The sequence below is a fragment of the Brachypodium distachyon genome, chromosome 2, assembly GCF_000005505.3.
Source record: "Brachypodium distachyon strain Bd21 chromosome 2, Brachypodium_distachyon_v3.0, whole genome shotgun sequence".
Classification (NCBI taxonomy): Eukaryota; Viridiplantae; Streptophyta; class Magnoliopsida; order Poales; family Poaceae; genus Brachypodium; species Brachypodium distachyon.
The window spans coordinates 5,716,624-5,741,327 of record NC_016132.3 but is presented as its reverse complement, the minus strand read 5'-3'; the positions used below and the strand labels follow the sequence as shown (position 1 = coordinate 5,741,327).

Below are 24,704 nucleotides of genomic sequence, written 5' to 3'. Positions count from 1 at the left end.
CGAAAATGGTTGGATGCTAAAGACCCTTGGAGGGATGACAAGGAAAAGTTCAATGGGAAGACGGAGCACGGGACAGCGCCGAAGGAGAACTCTAGTATGCAAATCCTCGAAATTGTGAACGATCTTGAGGTTGTCCCCAGAAAGATTGCTGCGAAGAAATATAAGGAATCTGAAGGCGTCGTGTGAAAAAAGAGGTCCGTATTCTGGGACATGGAGTACTGGGCACATTTAGAATGCCGCCACAGCATAGATGTCATGCACGTGGAGAAAAATGTATGCGACAGCGTGCTGGGGTTGCTGATGAACATTCCAGAGAAGACGAAAGATGGACCCAATGCACGGAAGGACCTAGAACTCATGTCTATCAGAAAAGAGTTGTGAAGCAAAGATCAAGTGTCGGCAGCCGACAAGAATGGTTTCGTGACGGTGACCACACGATGTCGTCTTACATGTTACAACCTGTACAAACACGAGTTGCATAGGATGTCTCAGTGCCTGCAGGGCATTAAAGTCCCATCGAAGTACTCATCGAGCATCAAGCATCTAGTTGACATGAAGAGTCACAAGCTATCTGGCATGAAGTGTCACGACAACCATGTCATACTCACTCAGTTACTTCCAGTCGCAATCAGAGGTATCCTGTAGCCGCACGTAAGGGATACAATCATAAAGCTTTCTGACTTATTTGACAGCATCTCGCAGAAGTCAATCACCGTTAGACGATTCCAGATACTGAAGGATAGTATGATACAGATTCTGTATGAGGTCGAGATATTCTTCCCTCCATCATTCTTCGATATCATGGTCCATCTAATGATCCACATATGCGATGAGATCTTGTCCCTAGGGCCCTCGTTCCTGCATAACATGTATGGCCCTGAACAATACAATGGGGTTGTGAAGCGCTACGTTCGTAACAGATCGCGTCCGGAAGGTAGCATCGTGGAAGGCTTTAGGGCAGAAGAGTGCATCGAGTTCTGCACGGATTGGTTGGCCGATCATAAATCAATAGGTGTTCCCGAATCACGGCACAAGGGCAAGCTCGATGGCGAAGGTGGCCTTGGACATACATACCTTAATGTTTATGGAAGAGGAAGGGAAGCTGACTTTGAAAGAGCACATTTGGTTGTGTTGCTAACTGTCGATTGCTGCCGGCCTTATCAGAAAATGCACATGGAACAACTACGAAATGAAAACCCTAAAAGAGGAGAAGTCTGGATCCACTGGGAGCACAATAAAACATTCGCAGCGTGGCTGAAGAATTATTGTTACGACAAGGAGACGACCAATGTATCAGAAAAGACGGTTGCATGTTTGTCACGGGAACCAGCTTACCACGTCTCTACTTGGCAATCATATGCGACCAACGGCTATAACTTCTACACTGCATCTCAGGACCGTAAAACCACGTATCAAAATAGTGGTGTAGTCACGACTTCTGAGACCGCGACCGACGACAACAGCAAAACCAAAGCGTTCTTCGCCATTATCGAGGAGATCTGGGAATTGGAGTACTCGATCACAAAGATCCCAATGTTCCGTGTAAGATGGACCAAAGGTGACAAAGAAGAAAGTCACAGGTTCACGACGATGGTGCTACCTCCCGAGATCCCTCGTCAACAAGTTGACATGAGAAAAATCCCGGCAAGAGAGGAACCATGGGTAATTGCTAAACAATGCAAGCAGGTATTCTACATAAACGACCTGGGAAATAAAGGCCGCGTCGTAGTAAGAAGAGGGAAAAGAAGCATTGTTGGAGTGGACAAAGTTACTTCACAAGAAGACCGCCGCAGATGACGAAGAAGCGGAACGCACGATATTAACGAGGAAAAGGAGAGGGAAAAGAAGAAGTGATCGGAGCGAGAGTAAGAAAATACCACAAAAACCCTACCTCAGAAGCAGTTCTGCGAGGAGTCAAGTTATGACTTACCGAAGGAAGGAGAAGTACTAGTAGTCACATTGTAAAATGTACCCGTACTGAACCTTAATGCAAACTTTGTACTAAGTGAAATTATGTGTGATCGATGTACTTTTGTGTATGCATGTTAGTACATAGCTTTGCCACTCCAAAAAAAAACAAGACAAAATGCATGAATTTATTCATCAAACTTCAACTTTTTGATTTCATCTATCTCAACAAGTATGGGAACACATCAGTAACGGTCGCCTGGTTACCCGCCCGTTACTGATGAGTATATGCACACATCGGTAACGATCGGGTAACAAGGCGACCGTTACTGATGTTCTGTTGAGCATTGCTCACTTGAGCACATTAGTGGCGGGCGTTTTGTTCTGCGCCCGTTACTGATGATTGAAAGACCATCAGTAACGGTCGCATTCCTTACCCGCCCGTTACTGATGTATATAGGGTATATAAGGGAACACGCCGAAACACTTAGTCTCATTCTCGCCTGCGCGTCCTCCCCTAACCCGAGAGACCAGCAGTGGGCGCTTCCCTAACCCTAGCGAAGCGCTGCCAGATTTTTGCGCCGCCCCCGCCATCGACCCCGCGCTGCCCCGAGCCCGCCGACGGCCTCCTCGTCCTCACCTCCGCACCGTCTTCCTCCTCCGCCCCGAGCCCGCGCCTCCCCGTCCTCGCCCGAAGCCCGCCGCCGACGGCCTCGCGTCCTCGTCCCTGAGCCCGAGCACCGCCACCCCGCGTCGTCCTCGCCCGAGCGCTGCCACCCCGTGCCGCCGTCTCCCTCCTCACCGAGCCCGCGCCGTCTCCCTTCTCACCGAGCCACAGGTGCGCGCCTCTGCCTCCTTCTCTGCCTCCCTCCCTGTCCTCTGATTTAGCTTGATTTAGGGTTAGGGTTAGAGTTAGGATTTGTTCTTGTTAATTTAGGGTTAGGATTTGTTGCTGTTAATTTAGGGTTAGGGTTAGGATTTGTTGCTGTTAATTTAGGGTTAGGATTTAGGATTTGTTGCTATTAATTTAGGATTAGCATTGTAGTTTGTAGTAGTAGATAATTTATCTCAAATTAGATGTACATTTCCCACCACACACCAGGGCATGTATACATTGTGAATTTGATATAGTATTGAGGTAGATGGGCACACATATTATAATAGCTAATTTGTAACATGGGTACATTTCATTTACCATTGTGAATTTGATATAGTATTGAGTTACAGAGTATTGTAGTGAGCACATTTTACATGATGTTTTATGCATTGTAATATATAGCACACATGAGTATATGCATTGTAGTTTTTTTATATACATGATGTTTTATATGCTATATACATGTTGTTTTATATGCTATACATGTAGTTTTTTATATGCTATACATGTAGTTTTTTATATAGCGGTTTTATATGCTATTTTGGAGAATTGAGTAATGAATTGGGGGCCCGACCATCGTGTCGGGTCATTGGAGAAGGGGCCGGCCATCGTGCCGAGGGGGTACATATGCGGGTGGGTTTTTATGCAGGTTTCGAGCTCCTAGTAGAGAAAAATTGCTAGCTTTTTTAGCATAGGTCATGCCGAAATTTTCGGCCGATACATCTTTGATGGTTTTGATGGCATAGGTACGAAATGGGCAAGAGTAGCCAGAAACCAGTTCTTGATCGGGAGGAGATAGATCGTGTCGATGAAGAGTCTTCATCGAGAGAACAAATTGCCAGCTCTTGCTCGGGTAGCTCTCGTTCAGAAGAGCGCGACAACGAGCGACGGCTGGAAGAGAGTAACCCGCAGCCAACTGAAACTCCCGCTAAGAAGCCAAGGAAGAAGACGCCAAGGGGGAGCCACAACTTGAAAGAGTTTTGTTACGTGGTCACCCGGCACTCTGAGAGAGGGCACAGAAGACCTTCGCAACGACCTGTGGAGCCGTTGCACGTAAATATTGCAAGATCACCAACGAGTGGAGTGACATCTCCGAAGTCGTTAGAAACACATGCATCGCGGACGTTGCAAGGAGGTTCCAAGTCACTGACGAGTGGCGCGAGCGATTCCTAGCGGCCGTCAACATAGCAATGCGCAATGGACTTGCTAATTGGAAAACCACCGCTAGAAAGTGCATGGACAAATCGTATGAGATCATCAAGAAGAAATGGCCGTCGATAACTGATGAGGCCGAATGGGACAAATTCAAGAAGGAATCGTCTGACCCTGCCTTCATTGCGAAGAGTGAACGTATGAGGACGTTGCGCGCGAGGAAGCCCTTGAACCACAGGCTAGGGAGTGCAGGGAAAGAGGGGAAGAAGAAGGTCTGGCGCAAGCAGGACCGAATTCTCGAGGCAGCAGGCAGGGTGCCTCCAGTGCATGACATGCTGGAGGACCAACGTGCGAGAGAATATGCACGTCAGCACATGACACCAGAGGAGTGGGCGGGCATTGAGCCAATGCAGCCGCCTGTAAAAAAATTTACGGTAAGGGTTCACGTGCATTTATTTGTTTTCGGCGTTAATTATGACACTCCTGATCCATATAGACTCACTTCCTGTCTTATATGATAACAGGAAAATGTCCACAAATGGGAGGAGAGCAAGAGGTCAGAAACATCCGACAACTCCGTGCAGAGCAAGAGGTGGGAGTCGGCTGTGACCGCCGGCTTGCAAAAAGCGGAGCACACGGGCCATGTTCTAGGGGAAGGCGAAGGGGCCTGCTGGGATGATTATTTCCGGCCTGCTCCGAAGCGAAGCAGGGTCCAGAAAAAGCTCCCCGCTTCTGCTGAAATAATAGAACAAACTAAGGCGGAGGCGCGAGAGCAGGCATCTATCGTGTCTCAAGAGGTGTCGCGAGAATATGCAATGCAAGCCGTTCATCATTTGGTGTCGGCATTGGCCAAAGACCACCCTGCCCTTGACGCCATACTCGGGGGAGGAGTGGAAGGTTTGAAGAACCTCCTTCCTCCTCTTCCTCCTCTTCTCCCGCGAAAGAGCACCCCGCTGAAGAGCAGCGCCACCTCCGACACACGTATGGACGACGAAGACACCTACACCCCAGGTTACAGCCCGGCTCCTAGCATGGACAACCCCGCCGCTAGCCAACCGGACCCAAGCGAGGGCATCCGGGATAACGATCCGGGTCCGAGCGACAACATCCTTGTAAGCATACTTTTCAAACTCTTTTTCACTCCTTACCTTCATGAATAAAGATCTTACACACATATGCCTTCTTCTTGTTACGCGAAGGCACCTATGAAGAGTCGTATCCACGTAGACAAGTCTGGGAAGCCTGTAGGCACCGTTGGCCCCTTGATGCCCAGACAATCCCCGCCACTGGTGCACGGCATTCTTATGAATGACGCACAAGTGAGTGTGATGGTGGACTCCGTCGTCGACGACCATCGTGATTATGCTATCCCGCTACCTCCGGAGGAAGGCATGGATATCCTAGGCAGTTGTCCAAACTACCGCATTATGTGGCCTAGGAGCTTGGTATCTCTCTAAAACCAGCGCCGCCCTCTATGATTCTATCTCCCTCCGCCTACAAAGGTACTTCTCAATCGCCGCTCGGCCTTTCCCTAAGATACTTCATCCTGTCGATGCCGGCGGAGATGAAGAACGGGCAATGTCAATGCCTCCACAGCTCAAAGATAGCCAGACCACAGGGTCGGCACAGGCTAGAAGCGTCCCTCCTACCTTCTCTCTCTTGGATGCCGCTGAGTCTATGGTTGGCCGCAAGATTGATGACAAGTACAAGGCAGAGGAGCAGAAGGCATGGGACAGTAAGAGGAGGCATAAAAAGAGGGGGCGCGGCGGCAAGACCATCAAGGAGTCCTCCAATGTCAATCAAGATGAGATGCACTATGTGCCTGACATAACTGGAGTCTGGGAGGACAATAGGCCTGACATTCTCATAAAGAACCCCCGTCAAGGCCAGAGATTCGAAGACGGATCCTATTTCGTGGCCAGAGAGTTTTACCGGGTGTTTCTTTACTATCCTGGAAGACCGATGGTCATCAAAGATTCCCTGTGTGCCATGTCCAGAGAGATGCAAGAGCTTCATCAGTTATACATGCAAGCATCAGCTGGTTCTCAACAGCATGCCCAACAAATCAATGTTCGAATCCCAAAAGACTATGGCTTGTTTGACCAAGAAACCGGGAACATTCAGGAACGTCCTGTCACATTTGATGTGGAGTTCAACGAACTGTTCCACCTCTTCAACCGCCAAAAGCTTGATATCAACCTCTTAAGGCTGTGGTCTGCCTACCAAATAAGAGAACTGTGGCGAATGAAGGTCAAAAAAGTAGTCATTCTAGACCCCGCAATGTTCAACTACGGTGACATCGGTGTTGAGCCAGAAAAGGATCCCTCAAGAACCCTAGCATCTAAATACTTGGTGGCATGTCTCGAGAAATACGCGGACCATGACTTTATCCTCTTTTTCCTTAATTTGGAGTAAGTTCAATTTTATATATTGGAACCGTTTGTTTTTTCTAATTCAGTTTTTCTTATACACCCTTAGATACTAAAATTTGTTTCTTCTGAAAACAGAGACCAATGAGTGACACTACTCATTTGTTTGGTTTGGTCCGTGGTGTACTACTTCGATTCACTACTTCCGAAGAAAGGTGTTCGAGGTTGGTTCTGGAAACCCATCAAATCACTCATTAACACTGCCTGGAGAGTGGCGACCAAGAGAAAACTAACTGGTAAAAGCTATAAAGACGAGCCTCACCACAATCACATGTTCCCTTGCCAGCAACAGCCGCCCGACAGTGTGTTTTGTGACTACTACTGTTGTCACATCCTTATGGAGAATGTCAACATGTTCAAGCCTGAGTGGAAGGGGTCAGTCGCGGTGATGGAAGATTACTGACGGCCCCGAATGATATATACATCAGTAACGGTCAGGTTGGCCCGCCCGCCACTGATGATATATACATCAGTAACGGTCACAGCGATCGTTACTGATGATGGTACATTAGTAGCGATCGGAGCGACCGTTACTGATGATACCCATCATCGACGGCCCCGACCGTTACTAATGTTGTTTTTCGACCATTACTTATAACTCTTTCCGCAGCAGTGTCCACGTTAATTCTGACGACTTCTATGCATGCACACTCCATGTGCTTTATCCAACAGAAGAACTGTAGTGTGGCCTTTATGTGCACGTATAGCTTTGTCGTGGCTTAGATGCGATGAAGCTACTAAGATTTTTCCTGGATAAAGCCACAAAAGATCATAACCCTCGCATGCTTGGGCATCTTCTAGGGACAGCTGAGGATTTCGCAGGCTGATACATGTCTTTTGCTACCAACTTGATGATGTATACATCCATCTTTTTTTTTCACCAAAAGGAAAAGAAAAGAAAGTATACCTCTCTTTTCCATGCCATACGTGAGCTTTACCTGGCCTTTCTCTAGCACCTTAACATGTGCAGGCAGGACCAGAAAAGGGGCTTGTTTTGCTGCCCTGCACCGCCTTGGCCAGATTGCTGTTTGTACGTGCTAATCGGGAACGAGATACCGTAGCCGTGTCACTGTCACGAATGAGAGAAAATGGGTCTTCTTTTAGCGGTTTTAGGAGGAGCAACACGAGGACCACCGCATTGCATCAATTACGTGGTCCATGTCCTAGGATTACTACGGACAGTAGCTAGTCGTTCCTCATTTCAAGATGTTTTCGGCCATCTGATTAATTAATTAAACCAGAATACGTTGCCGCAAAGCTTTTCAGACACGGCGGCATCTGTCTCGTAACGACGTTATTACTGCTGGCTTAGTGATCACGTGTGCTGCAAATAGAAGCGCGTGCTTGCGAAGCCCTTTCCAGTGCAAATGTGCAATTATCGCGCATTATGGTGTGATTAATCGAGCGTGCAATCAGCCGAAGCAAGAAATTCAGGGGCCGAACACTCGAATTATCATTGGAGGAAGGACGGGACAGGGTGACCCGAAGGACCACGTGGTCAAGATAGATAAACCCCTGGAGATTATGACTCGGAATGATTAGGTCCCTCGCCATTCGGTCTTATCTCTGCCCAAAAAAACAAAGCATTGTCGAAAGTGGTGGAGATGTTCTCATCCCATAAAAGAAGTTCCCTTTGACGAGGCGTGCCTGCTCTGCTCCGGCCTGGCCGGCGAGTCATCTTTGGTTTGCAGAAGCTCAGCTCAGATCAGAGCTCTCCTTTCCTTTGCCAGCCACATCACATGATTGGTTCGCAAGTGCCGGAACGCAAGTTCCAGAGAGACTATCATGGACGTCGATTGCGATTGGAAAAGACGGATGGATCATGGATGCCCCAACCAAATTGCTACAGTAGTTAACCGAGCATCATCGGAATTTTGAACTCTTCGAAAAGAATCCCTATTGGGACAGAGAAGCTTGCCTTCAATCGAGGGAAAAAAAAATTTAAAGGACGAGGTTCGCGAGGGAGAGACGCGCGCGCATCGATCCCGTCGCGCCCGTGACCGCTGCGCTGTGGCTCGATCGAGATCGACCGATGCAGACGGCAATGTCATGCATCGGCATGGCCTAGAGCCCCGTGCGTGCCGTGTGCGCGCGCGGAATGCGGCCCCGCACTGTAGCTCGCGCACGAAGACGCGACGCCAGGCAACGTTGGCCATACCAAGCTGGACTACTTTTGATGCGTAATCAGTTCTCTTCGGCCGGCGGCGGCGACGGAGTAAATAAAGCCATCCCGGTTCATCGACCGTGGCGCAGAGGCATCGCCGGCTCATCATGCATCGACGAAGCGGCAGGGACACCCGGGTCACCGACTACTATCATGCATGTTGGAGGAGGAGCCCCGCACGATCTGAGTGAGATTGGCCGAACACCTGTATACGTCTCGGCCCAGGTATATCATGTTGTCCAGTAAATGACCCAACCAGATCTCTGATCAAAACAAACTTCGTCGGCCGTTATTTTTCTTCAAGAGCATCGAATGGCCACAATTTTTTTTCCGAGAAGGGGGAAAGTCCTGGGCTCTGCATCAATCGATGCACACAACCATTTTTATTGTTTATTGGCACAATTTTACAGTTTATGGATCACATAAAGTGGACAAAAATTCAGCCAGCGGAAAAGATGATATTCCTTCCGTTCATAATTCGTGTCGAAATATTACATGTATCTAGACATTTTGTTCATTTTTGGGCAAATTTGAGAAAAAAATTATGAAACGGAGGAAATACAAAAAATGCTCATGCATCATGTAGCTAGAATTCTACAAGTGGACCGCCATCCACCCCGCCTGAAGATATCCTGAGTACCCGTCTCCGGACGGTTGCACACAGTCAAAAGCCCCCGTTTGTCCACAGGGAGTAGATAAGACCACAAACGGATCCAGTGAGTGACTATGTAGACGACCTGCAGAAAATTAACCACGCCGGTCTTGTTAAAAACAATATCATTTCGGCAGTTCCAAATAGCCCAACAATATGCAGAAACTCCCACACGAATTTGAACTTTTTGCTTTTTATCAACCTCGTTCAACCAATTCCCAACATCGGTTGGAGTGTCAAATTAAAAGTTACATGAACAATTCGGCACACAATGCGGCCATGTGGTTCTTGCAATTCACGTATAAGAAGAAATTTGACCTTGCGTTTTGCCTAGTTTAGGAAAATGGTTCCAAGACCTCGAACGAAAAGATGGTTCCAAGAAAGTCAACATTATTTTTTCTTTTGGCCCACAATGGCGTGTCTGGTATGGCATACTTTCTTTTAGTTTTCAACCTTCCGTCACTTCATACTGTTTCTAGACCCTCTTTGGCTTGTAGGAATTGTAGAGGATATTTGTAGGATTTTAGCTCATGGAAAAATTTCCTACAGAGACTCTTTTGTTCAAATAAATTGATCCTTCAAAATTCCTATGGATCGCTTTCTTCTATCCCAATTCCATTGGAATTCTAGCAAGAGGTCTAACTTCTTGAAAAAAAATCCTATGTGTCAATGACAACTATGGCATACACTCCTGTGGTGCAACCAAACAATTTGAAGATGGTTGTTCATGCTAGATCATGTGTTTCGTCTAAACCCTCACCCTAGCCCTTCTCCTCGTTCGCTGTCGGCTGTCGCTGCCTCCTAGGAGACGAAGTGGGAAAAACTATAAAGAAACTTCGACCAGTAGGGATGCAAACAGTGAATCATGCATATATCCTACTTCTAGGGCCAAGCTTCAAATATTGAACTGCAATTTAAATTTTGAACAAAAATTTAGATACTAACAAGTCAATTAAGAGGAATCCCACTCATGCATGTCCGTAACTGTAGGTTATAAGTTATTTAAAAAAAGTGTTTTAAATTAATTTTCTGTTCGAGCTGTTTTTTTAGAGGGAAATGCCGACGCCCTGTTCGATTTTTCACCGAAACGAAACAAAGTTGCGAGTGTGTCGAGCCTCTGTCAAATCCTAGTCATCCGGACGAAGAAAACAATGGTGGCCGCCCCAGCCTGCGTGGCCAGGTTCGCTTCGACGCGGGCCGCTCGCAGACCGTACGTTCGCGGAGGCGGTCCAGCCGGCCGGCTCACCGTTTTGCCTGCTGCCGCCGGGCCAGAAGCCTGGCGGCCGGGGCCGGCGAGAACGTGGCGCCGCGGGGCGCGACAAACAACCCACTGCACTGCATGCCTTCCGCCGACAAGTGCACAGCGCAGCGCTGCGTGCACTGCCTTTGTTGTTTTAACGTACGGTACGACCCCGGCTCGTTTGTTTTAGTAAAATGCCGGCGTGTCGCAGGGCCGTGTCTTTTGCTTGTCCGTGCCGCATCCGGCGCGGCGACCATATGCATGCATGCCAAGCCATGCACTGATGCGCACAGCCTCTGCCTCTGCCGTGAGAGGCGCGCCGTACGTACACACAACAGGCCATGCAACCAGTTGCTGTTTTAAAAGGACGGACCGGCGCGCGGTTAGTCTAATCTCTTGCCTAGTTCTTGTTTTATCCTTCCCATGCACCCCCAACGAGTGCATGCTGACAAAATGATTCAAACATGAGGAGACCACCGGCGGTCAAGTGCACTCCTGGTCTCTTAGACTAGTCTTATATATATACACATTAGCCAAGTACGTACTATAATTAATCTGCTTGTGTTCCTTAAGTTCAGAAGAAGAAATCAAGCTGCCTTCTTCCAGTGGCGCACTACTAAATTGGAGTGGGGTTGCAATTGCAGGGACAACGACTTAAAAGAGGACGATGCCATTAGGGTGAATCATAGCGCTTGAAAAGAAAAGGCTGAATCATGGCCGCAATCTTTTGAGTTTGTTCTTTGCAGGGGCTTCTCATCCAATTGGGACAGCCTCTGACTCGGAATAGCATGCTTAGATGCCGCCAGAGGCCTCTCATTACATGACACCACACGTCCCAATTGTGGCGATGCCGACGTCCAACAGGTGAGATCGATAGCATAGCTAGCGCTTGTAGGATTACCTAAAAGCGAGACATAAGTATCCGCATGACCGCATGGATGGCGAAAAGCAGAGTCCATATATGCCCTACACACGGTTATGTTAGTCTTAGGCATGCTCATGCATGATCGCTTAACTACTCTACCAGGGATCCCCACTGATGGGAAAAAGAAAATCACTATGCTCAACAGCCTTTTCTCAGGTTCCCCAACTATAATAACACTGGATGCCAGTATCTTTAGTGGTTAATTAACCACATCACTCGTGCACAAACAAAGTAGATTGATCACCCACGAGAGCTAGTGAAAAAGCGGCTTTTGACAACACGCGTGCTCAGACCACGCTTGTCTTTCACAAAATTCGCAGGATGATTTGATTCGAACACTTGCAACTCGCATGAACACTTAATTCTCGATGACCGCTTTTCATACAAGTTTCTTTTTCCAGGAAAACCAAGAACTATGATGTGCATTATAAAAGGTCGGACTATGGCACAGTCAACTAAGAAACAACAATTTTCCAGTTGAAACAGTCCATCTACATCAAAAACGCATAAATGGAAACACAAGGGTAGTTGAACGAATCTCTATGTCAATCGGACGGCTCACATCTTCGATCGAGAAATTCTTATTTCCAGGCGATTGAGCCCTAGCAAAACTGTTATAAAATAGGAGAAAATGGTTCATGTGCTTGGGTTCAAACCAAGTAAACCCGAACACAAGGTCGAAAAGTGATAAAAGATTGTCGTGAAAAGCTATATCCGGTATGCGAACTACGTGCCAAGCTATGAAGGTCAATTGCCTATTGGAGTACTCCTTGGAATGTTCCATGTTTCATATTTTTCCAAAATTTCACCTGACATAGATTATCACGTCATCGAGCTCTCGACATCGAGCTCTCGGGGTTAACTTGGAGGTGCGAGACCACAAAGAGATGATATTTTAAAAACTTGGGAGCTTTGCCATTTTAAAGATGTTTAAGTTGAGGCAGCCGAGCACTAGAGTAAACATCCTATAAGCACAAGGGCGATGAAGGCCAATTTCTTGTAGCTGGTTGCAAAGGAAGCAAGTATGGGCGACCACTAGTGGCCAAGTTATCCATCAGAATTGTATTCAAGCAAAGATCCATGTGAAGAATTTGAATTTGGTTCGTGCTTCCAGATGATCGACGTGTTACGGGTTGGGCAAGAGTCTGTCAAATTTCGAGGAAATATGTCTTAGGTGGATATGATGAATCAAACCACATGGTACGTGTAAAGTCATCAAGATCTGACTTCGTTTTGACATAGATTGATACAAGATTTATCAATTACGTCACATCATGTTAAATTCAAAAAAAAAATACATTATCCTTTTGAGAATGGTAGCATTTGAATATTAGGCGACCTTCACAGCTATTCCTCGATACAAGAATTGGGCTTGGATTTTAACGTATCATGACAATATATGAATAAAAATGTTTACGATTTTTTTTTAATCCAGAACGTTTTCATGATTTTTTTAACATCATACTAGTACGTTGCATTTAAAGGACAGATTTCGTTTTGGCTGATGTGCTGTGCAGTGGTAACCGTCGGCAGTACAGCACCAGCGCATCACGTCTGTAGTGGTCAGCGCAGCCGATCGTATCCCTACAAGTTACTGCTAGTACCAGCAACTAATGAGAAACAAGTGATAAGAAAAATCCAAACATTCTAACAGCATTGAGAGGTAAAACATTTGCTGCAAATCCGTGAGACGGGCAGCAGGAGCTCCACGGCCTGGTCCTGGCAGCAGCAACAGCAGTAGCAGCATTGGCAACACATGGGGCTGGACCCCAACGAAATCCTTGACTCGGCGAACAAAGCAAGCAGCGGGGCCGGGGCACCAACGAAGAAAATCAACCGAAACACGAGGCCGGACAAGGTGTGGGACGGCGCGGTCGCCCCAGAAGCCTTTAGCTTGCGGTGCACTCAAAGGTCAAAGCACGCTGCTGCTCTGCTAGCCCCCCGAACAGCCCTACTACGTGCATCCGTGCTGCGCCCGTCGAAGCAACAGTGCCGCGCGCGCTATCTCCACAAGCCGTAGGCGAGGCGACGGCGACGTGGGTTCTCTTGCTTCTTTCCCGACCGCGAGTCAAGCAGCGCGGAGAATGGAAGCGCCTCCTCGCTCTCTCTCTCTCTCTCTCTTTCCTTTCGTGTGGCGTTGGGTTCTTGGCTGGTCGAGTTCCGAGGCCCGTAACACGGGTCCGGCTCGGACATTCTTGCTTCGCACAGGCTCTCCGTTTTCGTGCGTTCGCTTGCTTGCCACGCAACTGGCCGCGTGCTTAAATTCTTGACTGGACTAGCTGAGTTGACTATTGCTTGTTTCCGCTGCTGTTGTTGGGTGCTGGGAGAAATTAAGTGATCGAGATCTCGGGCATTGGGGAAGCAAGCCGGCGCACCTTGCAGAGGATGAAAGGACGGACGTACGTACGTACGGGAAGAACAGGACTGGACTAGTATAAACGAGCAACAACAAGCAACAAGCTAGTCTGAGAGAAGATCGTGGCACAGGCAGGTAGGTCCTTTTCGGATGATCCAAAACGCTGGAGTACACTGACTGCCTTGCTGGCTGTTAGGGAGTAGTACTAGCCATAGTGGAGTACTAGTACACTGGCACGGGCTTTCAACTGCGACCGAGTGCTAAACAGTCTCGAGCTTGGCAAATCTTCCCTTCGATCGTGCCGGTGGAGCCCGCACGTCAGCGGCCGGTGACGCGAGTATACATGGGTTTAGCGTCCGGGCCGGAAGAAAACGGCAACGTAGCAATCAACGCTTCTGAGGTGGCGACATGCATCGGCATGTCCAAGCCGCTAAAAACATCTTTTAACGGCGCGGCCTTTCCGCACGTGTCGACCCAGCCAACGGCGTCCCGACCACGCTTTGCCTCTCGGCCGGAGAAGTAGAGGGAGAGAGAGAGAGAGAGATCGCGGCCTGGCCAAAGATCGTTTCCAGCCAAACAATTCGTAGAGAGGCAGGAGGGGGTGAAAAAGCACAAGTACTGTACTGCTGCTGCTGCACGTCCTTTGCTGCTGTGCTGCTGCTGCTGGGATCGAGCGAGAGATGGAGATGCTCCGGACCGGACCTTGTCTAGCTTGTTGGCTCCTTCAAATCAAAAAGAGGGCAGTGTTGGAAAGACAAGAAAAGAGAATTCCCCATCTCCTTCCCAAAAGGACACCCTCCTTGGCTCCTTCACAGTCTCCCCTCCCCCATGCCCCAACTAAAGGGCCTCCCTCCAAAAGAATAGACACAAAGGAAACACGCCACTTTTCCATGTATCCTTCCTTCCTTCCTGCTCTACTTGTCCAACACTACATTACATTCCCCCTTTTCCCGTCCATCCGTGTGCTTAACTGGAAATGATTAAGTGCGGGTCTTTTAAGTGTGCAAGCTCCCATTTCGAATCGCAAAACTATTTTTACCTAGTACCTTTGGTATGTTTGGGGGAGAGGCCGTGGTGACCGAGAAAGGTACATAGTCAAAAAAGTCCAAGGGGGAAAGGGAAATTTGCAGGGGAGGCCACGCCCACGCCCACCAGTGGCTCTGCGGCACCGCACGCAGTAGTGCAGTACAGCCCTGCGCCTGCGCCTGCGCCTGCGCCGGCCCCTGCCCCTGCGCTGCGCTTCCCACGAGAAAAGAGGGCAAGTTTAACAACCCGAAACCAGCTTTTGTTTTTCCTAATCCTCCGCTCCTTTCTGTCAGGCGGCTCTCGTGGCGTCGTCCGCCTCTTGACCGAGCCCAACGGGCCAGCGGATTGGACTGGATTCGGTTCGATTCGATTTTCTTTAGCCCAAGTCATGCAAATCCCACGGCGTATTACTCTCTCCTTTGGTAGTAAGCACCAGCAAATCTGCAGCGAAATCGCAGTTAATGTTGGTTAATCTGCCGTGCTGTGTGCCTGCCTTTCTTCCTCCCCAGCTGCTCGCATTTATTACGGGGCGCGGCTACCGACGCCTCGTAGCGGAGGCGAGCAAATCGCGGCCCGCATCGGGAACCGACGCTCGCTCCAAACCATCGCCGGCCGCCGGCCTCGCGTGGGGACGGACCAGTGCGTCGTTTCTTCATTGCTGCTCGTACGTTACGGTCCAACGCAACGTATACTCTCCTCCGTCTTCTCCCATCTCTCTCACCGAGAGAATAAAAAGAAATAAAGTAGAAAAATGCTTGAAGGAACGGCCGATTTGTTGTTGCTCAACTTGATATTGCCAATTACTGATAACTTGGATTCATCGGTGGCAAGAAAAACCAGCGCTGAACTCAAACAGCAGAATGCTAATGACATCTCACTCTCATCTAAAACCCCGTCAAGGCTTCCCTTTGGCCGGGATGTTTAAGCGGCAGCTACACGACTGCGGAATCTTACGAACTCTGTCTAACAACAAACCGGAAAGAATAACAAATGCAAACACAAACAAAATTGACCGACCGAATTAGTGGCGTCCTAATTCGCTCCCGGTGCTTTACAGTTGTTGTACTAGATTGCGGGGAGGGGATCGATTTGGAAGAGGTCGGTGATGTCCTCGAAGAATTCGTCCGCCTGCTGCAACGCCGCCGGCGAAGGCGGGTCGAGGCGGAAGTCCGGCGAGGAGTCGTTGGAGAATGGGAAGTGCTCCTCTGGGAGGTTGGAGAGGAAGTCCATCGGGGGCTCCGGGAAGTCGGACAGGAGGTCGAAGTCGGTGAAGAGCGGGGGCAGCTCGCCGGCGAAGCTGTTGTCGGGGAACGAGCAGCCGAAGACGCCGCTGGACTCGCCGGTCTCGACGCTGCGGAAGGAGGCCGACGGCTTCTTCGAGGTGTTGTCGTCGCCGCCGACTGTAGACAAGGTGGACGGATGGAAGGAGCAGCGGAGGACGGAGGTTGGGGACGCCGCGGCCACGTGCGACTCCTCGCAGGAATCGTAGGAGGTAGCCGAGGAGGAGGCGTTCTTGGACCCCGCCGCGGCTGCGGGGGGCTGTGGGAGGCGTTCGGCGACCTCGGGCGGGACCTCCATGTCGCCGTCCTCGGACTCCTGGAAGTTGACGGTGGCGTCGGGCCCGCGCAGCTTGATGGCCGCCGAGTCGTAGACCCTCGCGGCCTCCTCCGCGGTGTCGAAGGTGCCGAGCCAAACGCGCACCCGCCGCCACGGATCGCGGATCTCCGCCGCGTACTTACCCCACGGCCGCCGCCGCACGCCGCGGAACCGCGGGGAGCCGCCGGCGTCCGCGCCGGCCTTCCTCTTCCTGACGGGGACCAGCGCCTTCGTCGTCGCCGCCGTCATCGGCGCCGCCGGGGCCGGGGCCGCGTCTTCGGCGCTCCTCGCCTTGGCCGGCACCGCCGGCTCCAGGCGGAGCTCCTGCACGTAGCGCTTCACCCGCCTGCGCTCGGGCGCCCCTTCCTCGTCGCTAGACGAATCGGTCGCGTCGTTGTCTTCGCAGAAGACCCTCACCGTCTTGGGGTACTTCCCCTTCGCCTTCGCCGAGGAAGCCGGCGAAGACGACACCGCCACGACCCTGGAAGTCACCTCGACGTGCTCCGTCCTCTTCACCGGCATGTAAAACTCCTCCTCCATGGGCCACATCGAGAGAAAACTTCCCCTAAAACTCAACACGCATTTGCCTGCTCCCCCGATCTCCGCCTAAAACCCCTCGAGAAACCTCCTAAAACCCAAAGCAGACGGCGCGACACCTCCGCCGCGGTCGCCGTTGCCGTCGCCGCCTATACCACGAGGAACTCCCCGCCACGGAGGAGACGGGAAGGCAAAACGCGAAAGGCTAACGGACTGGGAGCGGAGAAGGAGGGGCAGACGATGCTGTGGGGAGATTTTTTGGGGGACGGGGGTTGGGTTGTCTGGGGGTGTGATGAAGAAGAGAGAAGGCGTAGGCTTGCTTGCTTGCTGCTCTCGGCTCGGCTGTGTGCGGGGGACGTGCGTCTCGTTGTTTGATGTCGCTGGGAGCTTGCAACACATCGGCGGTCCACTTTTATAGGATTGCGGAAGCCCATTTCCGGAAACACCGGTTTTATTTTAATCTCAAACGTTTTTTTCCTTTTTATCTCTCCCCTCTTGCCTTGCGGAGCATGAGTGCTAGCCTTTTCCTCCAACAACCTTTCCTGGTCCAAGAAAGAAGTAAGGAAAGAAACGTAATTATAATCTTTTCAAATTTCTGAATTTCGCGTGACAAGAAATCTTAGGGAAATAAATACCTGCCTAGTAACCAGCAGACCAGCAAATCGGTCATTGGTTCAAACGGCAACCAGCTCATGTTTTTTATGTACTTACCTGTTCAAAACTCAGCAAAATAAATATCCAGCCTAGCTTGCCTCATTATAAACTCACACCCTTTTGCCACACATTTTTACATGGGCAATAATTTAGCAGACCTCCGTGGCTGTATGTATCGCCGCGCCAGCCAATTCTCACGTGTTTCCACTATAAACGGTTCATTTTCTGTATATCATTGACGCAACTTTTAAAGGGTATCCAAATCAAGCACGCAGCTATTTGATTGGCAGTGACATGACCTTACCTGTCGTTAGTCTTGATACGCGTCATGGGTTTTCACGGCAACCAGTTCACGTTTTCTATAGACTTATCTGTCATTGACGTAAATCAACCAGTGTATGAAGTAAATCTAACGGACTCGCGTGGTTGGATGTAACCAACGGCAGCAAATCGGTCATAGGTTACATCGTCAACCAGTCTCAGTGAAAAAAATACCCAACCTAGCTCGCCGCTTTATAAGCTCACAAACATTTGCGGGAAAGTTTACGGAGCAACCAAATAAGCTAGCAGACCTCCGTGGCCGTATGTATCGGCATGACATCCAATCCGCCATGGGTTCCGACTTCAACTAGCTTATGTTCTTTATGGACCCGCATGTCATTGACGTAGCTCTTAAAGGGTGACCAAATCAACCACGTGGCCATCTCTGACTGGCAGCGGCACGACCTCACATGTCGGTGGTCATGATACAGGTCATGGGTTCCCACGGCAACTAGCTCAGATTTTATATGTACTTACATGTCAATGACGTAACACGAAAAGTGTATCCAAATCGGTCAGTGAATATATGACTCGCGGTGATACGGGTCATGATTTCCCATGGCAGCTAGCTCGGGTTTTCAATAGAGTTACCTGTCATTGACGTAACTCGTAATTCCTAAAGGGTATTCAAATCTATCACGCGGCTATCTTACTGGCAGTGACATGAGACCTCACATTTGGGTGGTCCTGATAAGGTAACGCGAGCGGGGGTTGTCGGGGAACTTGAGCAGCGCTCGAATGATTTTGACCGACAAAGGCTGAGGCGGTCAAGATATTTTTTTGACCCTAGGGGTAATTTGGGTGACTTCATGTAATTGTTGATGGTTCTTTTTTTTCTTGTTTCCTCTTTCTGTTTAGGTGTCTAAATTAAAGGCGATATCTAGTGGTGCATTTCGATTCTAAAGTCGGTAATAGGGATATTTGCAAATGCACAAACATATGGGAGTGTTCCTAACTCACTTGGTCGGGGAATGGATGTACAATCCTACCACCTGGGTTCAAGTCCTAACGGATGTGAATTTAGCTTCATGTTTATATTTATAATGTTTGGGTCTCCCTTACAGTTTTCTTAAAAAAAGGGATATTTTCAATTACACGAACACATGTGTATTCGGATGACGCACTCAAGTATCCTGATGGGCAAAATGTACGATTGCGTGTAATGTTTATGTCATGAAGCAATCATTTTTCCAAGCCTAAGGTGCCCAACATTCACTAGATTGATAGCTTGATCATGTGGAAGCTTGGAAGTACTACAACAATTCTTTCTGAAAAATTTCTGTAAACTTTTTCATGGATGCACATGACACGAATGTTGGATGGGAACTTCACGAATCAGGATAGTAACAAAAGGTTATGGGAGAACTACCTAGCAAATTTGATTAATGGACTTCATCTTGGGTAGAAATCTATCACGAGGTTTCAATCGAGATCATTCTTAATATTTTTTTGGATGGTCGGTCATTCTTACTATATATATCAATGCACAATTTCGGTGGATCTATGCAAGCAAACTTTTTTTTGACCAAAATATGCAAGCAAACTTACTATAAATATTTCCACAACAGGCATAAAAACTTTGCAATCCTGACAAAGTTGGAAAGATGCATGTTGCAACGAGATGGCAACAGGACTGTTGATAATCAGCTAACCTTTTTGAAATCCAAATCCTAAATTAGGTACTGAGTAACTATTGGATGCATACATTAATAACGAGATTGTTTTCAAACTATAGTCAGCCAAAATGCATTTTGTTGAGTCGACCCCTCTTTGACCGTAAGTTGGTTGAGTTCATGACATGAGTGGGACCTGATAATGCTTATAGGTGTGACTGAAAAATCCAGCTTTATTCGGATGGCTAAATGCAGACATGTGGGGACCATGAGACCCGGACATTACCAGGCCTTGCTAAAATCTTACAAGTGGGACCGACTAAATGCTTGCATGGGGATCCTTAGACCCGGCCATGTGCGCAACTTGAATGGACGCATACAGGTTGAACCATAAGATCGGCCATGGAACCGACTAAACGGTTACAAGTCGGAGGGGCTATGAGGTGCGTTCGAGCTCTATCCCGACACGGGTTGGGCCTCGCCTTCTTGGATGTGACTGGGCTGACCGTGTTAGCCTCGCTAATTAAGTTGTTGGCCTGACCGTTGTCTCTCCTTACTTCGTTCCAGCTAGTTCCCCACTCCAACATGTTTCTTTCGGGCTGTTTGGTTTGAGCTCATAGTGGCCTTGTCAAAAAATTGCCTGCCAAAAATTTGGTCGAGGATTTCCTTGTCCACGAGTTAGCCAATTCCAAAATAATGAACTAGAATCGGTAGTGGGGTTTTGATTTGCCAAATAATTGGCTATCATTCAAACAATAACCAAATATTGGTCAAGAAACTGATATGGTAATATTTGGTCACCATCCAAATCTTACGTTTTATATCTCCTTTTCTCTCGAAGAATAAGTTTTTTTGTAAAATTAGAGGGAAAACATCCAAGAACTGTGATGTACAATTAATGGTTTCATATTCATGTAGAAATCCACATGATTTGATACCAATTTTTATAATTATCCCTATTCGATATATTTTTATGTACTACTATCTCCGTTTCTAAATATAATAGTTTCTAACTTTGACCTAAGATAAACTTCTTCAAGTTTGATCAAATTCCCAAGAAAATTACCAATGTCTAGAATTCAAACTAGTTTTATTAAAACTGATAGTATATATATTTATAACATACTCAGTTGATCTTGAAAATTTTGACTCAACTTATTTTAGAAACGGAGGGTTCGATCGAAACCGTTCGGATACAGATATTTTTACGTGTTGCTGTGCTACCTACTGTTTCTCGGCGTGTTGCCATTGTTCCTTTCGTTTTTCAAAAGGTTGCTCGGCCGTGAGATCAGCGGGCGGCAGCATGAAGACCGACACGGCGGGAGGGCGCGCAGCTTTGCGAAGCGTGCCGCGGTCAGATTCGAGTTTGTACCAGCTCGCGGTAAGCAAGTGCGCAAACCATGTGGATCGACAACATTATTCACCAATACCCATGTAATTAACTGCCCCAAAACAGCCTCGTTCCGCGGGGCGCGGTAAAAATCCACCGGCTGCACTCATCGCCTGGCCCACACGTCAGCGGAACACAGCCGCAGCTCGGTCGGTCAGTCAAGCCGCGTCGGGTTAAAGAGACGACGGGAAGAAGAGAAAAAGAAAACATTGCCGCAGTACAGGTTAACTGTAAAATACTGGAAGTGCTGCTCCCGTGCATCATCAGTGTGTCCTTCCAATCCTCTGTTACCGCAATCTTTTTCTTGCTCCACAGGCCACAGCTGTAGGTGACTCACGCCTCTCAGTAGATGATGGCGGAGGGGAGCCAGGGCATGTGATTTGCGAGTGGGTGGTTATTTTTGCTGCACCCAATTTTTTTACACCGGCTCCCGTCCCTGCCCATGTTACCCTGCTGTAACACTGCAGGGCTGCTCTGCAGGCTACCATCGACCGTACGGAAGCTAGTGTATAAGTAATGTTTTTCACCTCGGTGGGGTAAATTCCACCTTCCTTCCGCATACTCCTGCCCATCCCATCTGCTGCCTCTCTCTCGTCCCATCCTCTGATGCTGACGTGTACGAAACACCCGTATCTGAAGTTTCCTGGCTCTCGATTTTTACCCGGTCTCGTTAAGGTTTTCTTTTGAGCCAGCGCCTCCCCTCAAAGAACGAGCTAAGTCTCGTGCTAGCCACTGTGGTGAATGGTGGGGCAGTGGAAATACGTTTCCAAACGTAGAAAAACTATATGAAGTGGTTTAAAAATATTACAAAAATATTTATACAAGCAATATTTTAAAAATAAGCCTGCGGGAAAAAACCCGGTATCATTTGAAAGAAAAAGACTTTCAATTCTCGAACCTCATATCCCACTCATACACAGCGGAACCGCTGTGGCACGTGACATCAAAACCGACCTTAGACCTATGTTTGGGTATGGGACAGACGAGAGGATTTTTTTAACCCTCCGGCCTGAAATTTGCTCCCAATGAGAGTCGAACCCAGGACCAAATGGGTGCTACTAGAGCCCCTAGCCACTACGCTAGAAGGGAAACTTTCTCTTGTAAATTTTCGTGAGAAAAGATTGATATGTTTGGGGACTTGTGATATTACAACTGAATCTATGGGTACCAAGCGTAGACTTTTGTACGATGCGCGTACTGTTATTTTCGTAAACTATGCAGAAACAATTAATATATATTTTTGGCACAATTCACATACACAACTTACTAACCAACACGCTTGTATTACTTTTCACAGAAATTGAAGAACATTAAGAAGTGTATTTTTGTTAAGCAAAAGAACAATCTTATATTTATCCATGTTCCAAAGAAAAAGACCTTCACCCTCTAGTAGTTTTCACGGCTACATATAAATTATGGGGTACAAAGGAACACACTGTATATCGTGCTTATGGTTTTCAATGTAGAAATATGATATTGGAAGCCTAATTGGTATTCCACGATATACTGTGTTGTTGTATTGATCTGACCCTCATATGGGGTATATATAGGGGTACAATGGGGGAGATAGACTTGGAGTACAAGACAAGTAATTTCTTTAAACCGATTCTATCTTATCTCTAATCCCAACCATACCATATCTCTAACATTCCCCCTCAGTCGTAGCGGGAACGAAGCGGACGATTGCGGCTGGATTTAAAGTCTTGCGCTTCCATCGTCTTCTTCTCTTCGCCATCATCATCTACGTCTCGATGGCCTCATGACCATGGTCCGTCACCTAGGGCGGTGCCTACCGTCCCCTTCTGGTGCCATCCCATGTCTCTCCTCTATTCCCTCCCGCAGTCATAGCGGGAGTGTCGTGGACGCTAGTGACGACGCGGATGCTTTGACTGGAGTTGTTGCCGATGAGTCGCTATAGGCGTCGTAGCCCTTGATGTCGACGTCGAGGTAGCCGATCATGATGTAGCCGTGGTCGAGGTAGTCGTGGTCGAAGTAGTAGTCGTCGTAGTGGATGGAGCCGCAAATAGCCGGAGGTGCAAAAAAAAAACGCGATGTGTATGACGGAGCTGCAATCAGGGACGTTTTGCACCTTGTGAAAATCACATGGTACCGTCGGGGCCAACGTTTTGCACCTTGAGAGGTACTGTTGGGGGCGTCTTGCGGATGTCAGAGGACGCAGTCGTAGGTGAGACCACCAATTTTGCCAAGATTGGAGGTAGCACACCGCACACAACAGTTTTGCCAGAACCATGTGCACCGTGTGGAGGCTATCACAATATAGTGATGCCGGTGTCCATGCAGTTGCTCTACGTCGGACACGGTCAAGCAGCGTCGATGTCGCTGACGCGGGGATGCCGTCGTCGATGAAGCTAACGAGGGTATGCCGTCGTTGCTGATGCGTCTTGCAGTTGAATTGTCAGAGGACGCGAGAAATGTCCATCCATGTGGACGAAACTGCGGCGGCTAGTTGATGGAGACCACGTTGACGAAGACCTTTGGCAATGAAGTGTCGGCGATGCCGTATCAGCGGACATATCGACGATGATCTGTCGCTTGAAGACGTTCCTTTTGACGACGTTGTGTCGATGCCGTGCGGCGTGCCGTGCCTGAGAAGTTAGATCGAGATTGCATCTCGTTCCACGCCGGCCTGACGTGTGGATGGATGTTGATGTCGCTTCTCGTGTATGTGCTCGACGTAGTGCAGCTCTCGTGGCTAGGCGTCGTACAGCTCGGCGTTGTGTCGGTGCAGTCGTTTGGTGCAGGGTCGATCCTTGGTGCAGTATCTGTGTAGTCGCGTCCGTGTGTCCCGGTGTCCCGCGGCGAGCCGGCTCGTTGTAGACGTCGATGCAGGAGATGTGCTCGGCGCGTAGGCCTTACATGCATCAGGTAGATCGGCAGATCGCTGCGTGGTGTCGAGTGCCATGGTGCCATGCCATGCACGCGCGTATATATGGATCTGATCGATCAATCGATCGGCCTGCCCTTGCGTGCGGTGACGACGTGGACCGGACTTGCGGGCGCGTGATGAAGACTTGGGTCGATGGATGGCCGCGTGTCGCCCGGGATTCGTCGGCGGATCAGATTGCGACGTCGCGTCCTCGTATCGTCTCCGGGGCTCCGGGCGTCGATGTTGTCATCCTGCGCGCTTGATCAACGTGGAACCAGTCGTGGGAGGTCGTCGTAGATGCGCTCGCGAGAGGCCGTACTTGCCAGACGTGCCGAGAGTTGCCCAGTTGCCGAGGGCAGGCGTTTGTCCGGGCGGTCGTGGAGCCGCATACAGAACTTCGCATAGGGCAGGAGATCGTAGGGTATTTTGGTGGCTAATTGGAAAAATCAATCTATAGAAAAGTATCTAAACTAATCTATGAAACCGATCTCAGTTTTGATGATCGGATGGAAACTACAGATGTGAGCCCTCCGGGGAGATTAGATCGATCTCCCCGGAGGCAGCATGATGCGGAAGATGTGTCCAAGGATCGGCGACGTTAGTCTAACCGTTCTGATACCATATAGAAATATGAGATTGGAAACCTAATTGGTATTTCACGATATACTGTGTTGTTGTTTTGATCTGACCCTCATATGGGGTATATATAGAGGTACAATGAGGGAGATAGACTTGAAGTACAAGACAAGTAATTTTTTTAAACCGATTCTATCTTATCTCTAATCCCAACCATACCATATCTCTAACATCCCAATGTAATAAGCCTCGGTTTGACAAATGTTTTGCCACATTTCCTAACTGGTTAATTTGATATATGTCATTGCAATTTTGGCATGTTTGAAAAATGTCATTGTAATGTTCATTTAAAAAAAAATACCACTGCAAATCTACATACTTTTTTAAACAAAATGCCACTA

At 48.6% G+C, this 24,704-nt stretch overlaps 1 protein-coding gene across 1 annotated transcript; it reads right to left on the bottom strand.

Moving 5' to 3' along the window:
• Positions 1–15,500: 15,500 nt before the first annotated feature.
• LOC100831723 (pathogenesis-related genes transcriptional activator PTI6) lies at positions 15,501–17,236 on the bottom strand. The gene has a single exon (XM_003565462.4). It carries the CDS (start codon positions 16,872–16,874, stop codon positions 15,795–15,797), a length of 1,080 nt encoding a protein of 359 aa, XP_003565510.1. The 5' UTR covers positions 16,875–17,236; the 3' UTR covers positions 15,501–15,794.
• Positions 17,237–24,704: the final 7,468 nt, after the last annotated feature.